Raw genomic sequence first — 7500 nt, 5'->3', positions numbered from 1 at the left:
ACCCAGACCCTCAGGTTAGGGTGGACTTCATTGATGTTCAATACATTTTGTTTGCTGTGTATACAGTATGTACATTTTGTATGTTTCATATTTTTTGAATTATCTGTTTATTATTATTATTATTAAATATTCAATATTTGTTTTAATATTTGATTCTTATTTTTATTTTATCCTTATTATTTATATATAGTTTACATTAGTTATAATCAGTTTGTATTCCGTTGAATAGATCTGGTTGTTTTTCGAGGAGATGTTTCACAGCAATATAAATAGATTTGGGACGTCATGAATAGTTTTTAACTTCCTAAGAAGAACCAACACACACACACACACACACACACACACACACACACACACACACACACACACACACACACACACACACACACACACACACACACACACACACACACACACACATACACACACACACACACACACACACACACACACACACACACACACACACACACACACACATACACACACACACACACACACACACACACACACACACACACACAGACAGACAGACAGACAGACAGACAGACAGACAGACAGACAGACAGACAGACAGACAGACAGACAGACAGACAGACAGACAGACAGACAGACAGACAGACAGACAGACAGACAGACAGACAGACAGACACACACACACACACACACTGTTTGATGTCAGAGGTGTGTGTCTGCTGCAGAAGGAGTGTGTGAGGGAAACAGGAACTGGTTCAGAGAGATTACATAACGAGAGTGTGTGTGAGACAGAGCGGGCATTCATGTGTGTGTTCCTGAGGAGTGTGTGTGAGAAGTGTGTGTGAGTGAACATGTTGGGACATGTCCTCCCGTGTACAGTATTAGTCTGGGAACTCCTTCATCTCTCTGCACACACACACTCAACACACCTGCACAGCCTGACACACACAGGTAAGAGTTAACATTTACTGAAACACACACCTGAGGGAGGAGAGGAGTTTCATCTGTTTGTAAAAAAGCGATTGAGGATGCAGCTTGTGTGCGGTTGAACAAACGTTTGAATAGCATTGCAATCATTAAAATGTGTATACAAGTAAAAGGTGTATCTGTACTGTAGCTAGCTGGGTTGAAAATAGAAACAGTGAAAGTTAATTAGGAGACGGTCGGTAATTAGATAATTAGTCAGTCTTCTATATTTTAGTGGTCTCGTTTTGAGGCGTTGGCAAAAAACGTTATAGCGCCCCCTATAGAGTTGCTACAGTTCAGCCCCTTGTTGTGGTTTCACCTACAGGTCTGACATTTGGCGGGTCTATGTAGAATGGTGAGACGCACAGAAAAGCCTCTCAGGGTCATATCGTAAACCCAACAGGAAGTCGGGCATTTAGAATTGTATGTGCAAGTTGTGGCTATTTTTAACACTTTTCCCGTGCCGTACTTTAACAAACTCCTCCTACAGATTTCACCCGATCAACTCCAAAAAAAATTACAACCATCAGAAGACTTTAAGGGTCAACATTTATAAAAGGCTTTACTCAGTGAACACTCTCGATGTGGCGTAGTGGAGAAAAAGCGTAAAAGAGGAAGCTGTAACTCAAGCTTATATCCTCCTAGATGCTCCATATGTCTCAGGGATGATCAGAGTCACACCGATGGCAACAAGATTTCGGCTTTAGGTCCCACACGCCCTCTGATTCACATGCAGATGATGAGTTATGGTGTACAGAAGATGGCATTGCAACTTCACACTCAAAGCGGTTGGTATACATGTATCATGGTTACTATAGGAACCAAAATGTTGATTTACCATTTGATTATTTAATCGTTTAATTATGCGTAAAATATTGAATATTGGTTATGTAATGGAATAGGTTATTAATTAATGTCAATGAATTGTCACGGTGATCGCCTCAGCTGGTACAAAAGAGTCCAGCAGATACTCTGAGTTCATTTTGGATGTGATGCCAAACGTGTTTTTTGACCGCAGCACTGCAGAGAAATTCTGAGTTTAAGTTGTTTATTTTATTTGACGTAACTGTCTCCATCATCGTCTGGTTAGACACTGTTATTTGTGTTAAAGTGTGTGTGTGTGTGTGTGTGTGTGTGTGTGTGTGTGTGTGTGTGTGTGTGTGTGTGTGTGTGTGTGTGTGTGTGTGTGTGTGTGTGTGTGTGTGTGTGTGTGTGTGTGTGTGTGTGTGTGTGTGTGTGTGTGTGTGTGTGTGTGTGTGTGTGTGTGTGTGTGTGTGTGTGTGTGTGTGTGTGTGTGTGTGTGTTGCAGCAGTAGGTCTCCATGGCCCAGATGCCGCTCTCCACCGTGCCGAAGCCCTCGATCTCCAGAGTCCCCAGCAGCATGGAGGGGATCAACCACGAGCTAGAAAAGGTCTTCATCCGGGAGAGCGGGGACAAAGAGGAGCTCAAGGTGGGGCTCTGCTTTATTATTACATATTAGATAACATCAGGGCAACAGGACTGACTGCGGGGAGTGGGGGTCCTTCATATGTATATTAGAGGTCTCCTGTTATACTATTTTTAGGAATATATTATAGGTCTCAGATATATATAAAAACATGTCTCTGAAGTGTTTTGCTCAAGATACCAAACTAGCCTCACCCCCCTCTCTTTCAGCTGTTACTAAAGGGCTGATTCTGGGTCAGTAGCTTTAATAAAAAACAGAGAGGAGAGCTCATCAGGAGAACTCTCTGACCTCCAGGGACTGAAGAGACACAGGAGGAGAGGCAGAATACTTTATTATGGTTTTAAAATAATGTAATATACATAAGAAATACCCACGCTCCCTGCAGCGTCAGTCTTGTTGCGCTGATGTTATTTAATACAGGCATGTCCAAAGTCCGACCCGTAGCTTGAGTCTTATAACTTATTATTTACGGCAGGGATTCTCAAACTTTTTTCAATAATGTTCCCCCTTTGAAAAAAATATTCAGCCAAGCCCTGATCAGCGCAAACACTATTTGTTAGGGACAAAAAGCCTATATAAAGAGGTCCAGTACAGCGCTGCACCATCAGTGTCTGATTTATTAAAACAACATGAGAAACACTTAAAGCTACATTTCAAATGTTTAGAATCCATCACTAAATTCATGGCAAACCAATTTTAATATCATGCAATAACACTAAGACGACATTAGGTGCATTGAACTGATCTTTTTAACAAGTTGTACAATGTAGTGAGAAACATGGGCTTGTGCTTCACTGAGGATCTTTGTCATTCTGACAGGGAGGCCACTGCAGTTATTACACTCAGCGTTTTGAAATATGTGTAACTCTGTTCATATAAAACCCACACTGCTCAAACTTCCTTACTTTTCCTCAAATTGGTATATTTATCTTTTTTTTTCATTAACATAAAATAAATCTCACGTACCCCCTGCAGTACTCCAACGTACCCTTAGGGGTCCGAGTACCCCCATTTGAGAACCACTGATTTACGGTCCTGTAGCACTGTCAAACAGAATACATGTTTTAAATGTAATTCCTGCTTTCACCACATGGCGGCAGCACCCGCTCTAAGTTAGCTCTGAGTGTTAGCATGCTAATGTAAACATAGACCATATTACTTCCAGAACACGTCTCATTGTTTCTGACAGCAACGTTTCTGATTGGCCCGTGGGTCTAAAGCCCGCCCACATTTTAGTAATGTGGTCATGACGCAGCAAATCTGGATCAGCTCCGTTGTTCCCCCGTTTTTAGAGATTTGGGTACGGAGGAGAAGAGAGAGGGGTTTATTTCCTGACACTTTGTGAGTTCCCTGACACACACCGGGGACACCGGGGGGACACCGGGGACACACGTGATGTAGAGAAGACATCATTTTGTGAGTCTCCTGACACACCGGGGACACACCGGGGACACACGTGATGTAGAGAAGACATCACTTTGTGAGTCTCCTGACACACCGGGGGGACCGGGGGGACACCGGGGACACATGGTGATGTAGAGAAGACATCAAAAAGTGCATGATAGGAGACCTTTAACACCGTAACTTCCTCTCTCTCTCTTTCAGTCCCTGGAGGTCCCTGACGGGCGGCGCGCCCCCTTCCCCCCCCAGCAGCGCAGCAGCACGGACCCTCAGACCCCCGGACTCCCCCACGGGTCACATGACGGGTCACATGACGGCAGCCCCTACTCCACCGAGGAGCTGCTGTACGACCGAGACAAAGGTAAGTCAACGGGTCACTGGGTCACCTTTTCCACTCAAATGAGTTCTGTTAGATTTCTGTGTTGTTTTAGAAGTTGGTTCCACTTGTGAACCCGTTGCTTTTCCACCAGTTAGAGCTTAAAGAACTCTCCACTCTTTTCTAACTTATAGCTCTTATTTAAAAACGTTCCCTTCTTCCTGATCACATTTCTCCTCTGCAGACGGTCTGACACTGGGGAGTTCTGGTCCAAACTGGTCCAGAAGTGTCTCTATATTCTGTTAACGTCGTCTCTCTGTGTTGTTTAAATGTTGTCTCTCTATATTGAGTAAACGTTGTCTCTCTGTGTCCTCAGACAGTGGCAGCAGTTCTCCTCTTCCTAAGTTCGCCTCCTCTCCCAAACCCAACAACAGCTACATGTTCAAGAGGGAACCACCGGAGGGCTGCGAGAAGATCAAGGCCTTCGAGGAGAGCAGGTAAACGCTGAGGAGGCCCCTGATCCTAAATGAACCACAGCAGACAAAGTCAAAAGTCAAATCATATTTATTGTCAGTCTTTCAGTTTGTGTGTGCAGACAGATTGAAATACCGTTTCCCAAAATCCCGACGAATACAGAATACAGATATATATACAAATATGTATAAACCTATATATACACAATCAACAAACACATTTATACATATGCATACATTAAGACATCAATAGATTTTTTTCATCTTTTCCGGAAAATTTCAGATTTCTTTTTAAAGATTTTTCCTGAAAATCTCAGAATTCTGAAAAAAAAGAAGCAAATTTCCATCTGCAGAAACACACACAACACAGCAAACATTACAAACATGTTCTAAAGCCTTTCACACTCACGGTACGTCCACACGGCAGCGTTGCATGCTTCAACGGAGACGCTGCCCGTTCACTTTGAATGGGGTGACGCCACACTTTGCCGCACTGCATTGTGGTTCCGTCACGTCGCTTTGCCTCCGTTGCTCGCAACTTTTGAAGCTTCAACGGAAGCGTCAGCCAATCAGATCATATGCCAGCAAGTGCTAGCCAATCAAACCGCGTGCTTGTGTGTCCGGGGCGGGAGATTCATGTGATTGGTTGTTGGTCGCACATCAGACACGCCCACCGGCAAGCTTCAACGCCCGCTGCCGTGTGGACGTACCGTCAGTTAAACAGATCAAATACAGACACAACGTAAACACTAGTATTTATCAGTTTCTTTAGTTTTCTTTGTTCTGTTTCTGTAAAGCGTCTTTGAGCACGAGGAAAAGTGCTATAAAAATCAAATGTATTATAATCAATATTATTATTGTTTCCCCCCAGCTCCTCCCGGCCCCCCCCCTCAGCAGCGACCCCCCTCTTCTCCTGCCCCGACAAGAACAAAGTGAACTTCATCTCCACGGGTTCTGCTTTCTGTCCGGTTCGACTCCCGTTCCCCCCCCCAGCCCCCCAGGAGGAGGGGGCGGGGCTACATGAGGAGGAGGGGGCGGGGCTACAGGGGGCCAATCAGGTGTCGGAAGAGCTGGAGGAAACCCCCTCAGAGACTGATGACCCCCCCACTGACAGCTGAGAAAGGCCTCTGAGACTTTATTGTCCCCCCCCCCCTTCTATCTCTGCATGACACCAACGAGGAAGAAGAAACACAATGGTTCCCAACCGGGGTTTCCTTAGGGGGACGTAGAAAGATTAGGGATTTATTTACACACAAAAACATTTAGACGTGAATTTTCTATCTCTCTCTCTCTCCCGTTCACACACACACACTCTCTCTCTCTCACCCTCACACACAGATGTAATTCAAAAAAGCTTTATTGAAATGACCACATTATCCTGAACTCCGATATTTAAAAAAAACACAATCACAAAGGGTTAAACACACGAGTGACAGCAGGTGAATCCTCACAGGTGAGTGGGGTTTAATGATACTAAGAAAGGTTTGGAACCACTGTGTTAAAGTGGGATGGACGGAGTGGGACGGGGGGGGGGGCATGCATTTTAAACTGGTAGTATATTTCTGATTTAAATTATGTGTTGTGTTCAGTTTCCACATTCACAGTATGAATAAGCTCTCTATACATATACACATATATATACATATACATATATATATACACATATTATATCTCTATGGGAGGTCATGCTTGTTTTTAACCCCCTGTATATCAGGACTCTGTTTCCAGGTCATATTATGGTCTGTTTGCCAAGTTGTATGATAGAAATGTAGAGCAGGGGAGTGGTAGCAACCTGCATGTGTTGGGTAATTTGCACAATCAGCATTATGTTGCGTTAATTAGCGTTAAATTGCATCATAGCGAGAATGTCTCGGTCGATTGTGTAAGTTTAAGAGTGGATTTGGGGTTATTGAGTCTCATCTATGACATTTTCAGGATAACAAAAGACAGTTTGAGCCAGAAGGTGGACGTATCTGTACTCTGTGGACTGATTTTGAGGACTTTTGGGTCTATTTGGAAGATTGATGGGACTCCGGATCATTTGGATTGCACAGATTTCTTATTAATTAGCATTAAATTGCATTTTAGCCAAACTATCTTGGCTGCTTTGGACAGTTTTGGAGTGTTTCTGGGGGTCATTGAGGATGCTGAAACCATTTCTTACTATTTAAGGATCCAAAATGACAGTTTGAACTAGAAAATGCCAGGATGTGTGCTCCTGTTTGACTGATTTTGATGAATTGTGGGTGAATTTTGAAGATTGAAGGGATTATTTGGACAGATTGTTTATTTAATTGAAAAAGAAAGTCCACAGTTGAGATAAGTCAGATTCAGCCCACGGAGAGGACAGATATACAGACATGTCTTTCTATTTCAGGATCCAAAATGACAGTTTGAACCAGAAAGGCCATATTTGTACTCTTTGTTGGCCGATTCTGATGCATTTTGGGTCAATTTGGATGATTTAGGGGACTCTGGATCGCTTGGACTGCACAGATAAGTGTCCACAGTAGAGATAATAATGTTCATCTAGTGCTCTCTATATCCAATGGTTGCATCACTACTCATGGTGGTCACAATCAGTCCCCAGAGAGAACAGATGTTGACACTTTCTGATCCTGAAATCGTCAGAAACGGCTTCAATAACCTCCAAAATCAAACTGTCTTAATCTGCCGTGCCATGTTGTAGCTATTGTCTGCATAACACAACTTGTGTTATTTGTGCAAATTGCCCAACACATGCACGTCATTACCCCGCAGCTTGTAAAGACTGTCGACCTGTACTCAACATGTCTGTGTTCACAATCCTGGCCACTAGACTCTGGTTTAACCCTGTCTAAAGAAAGAGATGTGTGCAGAGGCTCGCTTCAGGTATTCTATAATCAGAGCGTACTCAGGTAATCTGGAATGAATGTCCAATC

The 7500-nt window shown here is 43.5% G+C and overlaps 2 protein-coding genes across 6 annotated transcripts in view; both read left to right on the top strand.

Annotated features, from left to right (window-relative positions):
• The window catches only part of glcci1a (glucocorticoid induced 1a), an 11239-nt gene extending 5216 nt beyond the window's left edge, over nt 1–6023 (top strand). Inside the window, exons 3-7 of one of the 4 annotated variants that reach the window (XM_079655798.1) lie at nt 1–20; nt 2255–2392; nt 3995–4151; nt 4483–4603; nt 5451–6023. The exon at nt 1–20 is cut by the window's left edge and continues 18 nt beyond it. In XM_079655798.1, coding sequence (XP_079511924.1) covers nt 2264–2392; nt 3995–4151; nt 4483–4603; nt 5451–5697 — 654 coding nt within the window. In that variant the 5' untranslated portion in view covers nt 1–20; nt 2255–2263 and the 3' untranslated portion in view covers nt 5698–6023. Of the gene's footprint in view, nt 21–128; nt 1731–2251; nt 2393–3994; nt 4152–4482; nt 4604–5450 lie in introns of those variants that run through there. The other 3 variants (XM_079655797.1, XM_079655795.1, XM_079655796.1) reach the window with 3 other exon arrangements.
• Nucleotides 1–7500, top strand: part of LOC307022902 (class I histocompatibility antigen, F10 alpha chain-like) — a 455191-nt gene that overhangs the window by 153593 nt on the left and 294098 nt on the right. The gene's annotated exons all lie outside the window — the stretch shown is intronic.

Source organism: Notothenia rossii (genome assembly GCF_949606895.1).
Source record: "Notothenia rossii genome assembly, chromosome: 10".
In the NCBI taxonomy this organism is placed as follows: domain Eukaryota; kingdom Metazoa; phylum Chordata; class Actinopteri; order Perciformes; family Nototheniidae; genus Notothenia; species Notothenia rossii.
This window is presented reverse-complemented; position numbering and strand designations above follow the sequence as displayed.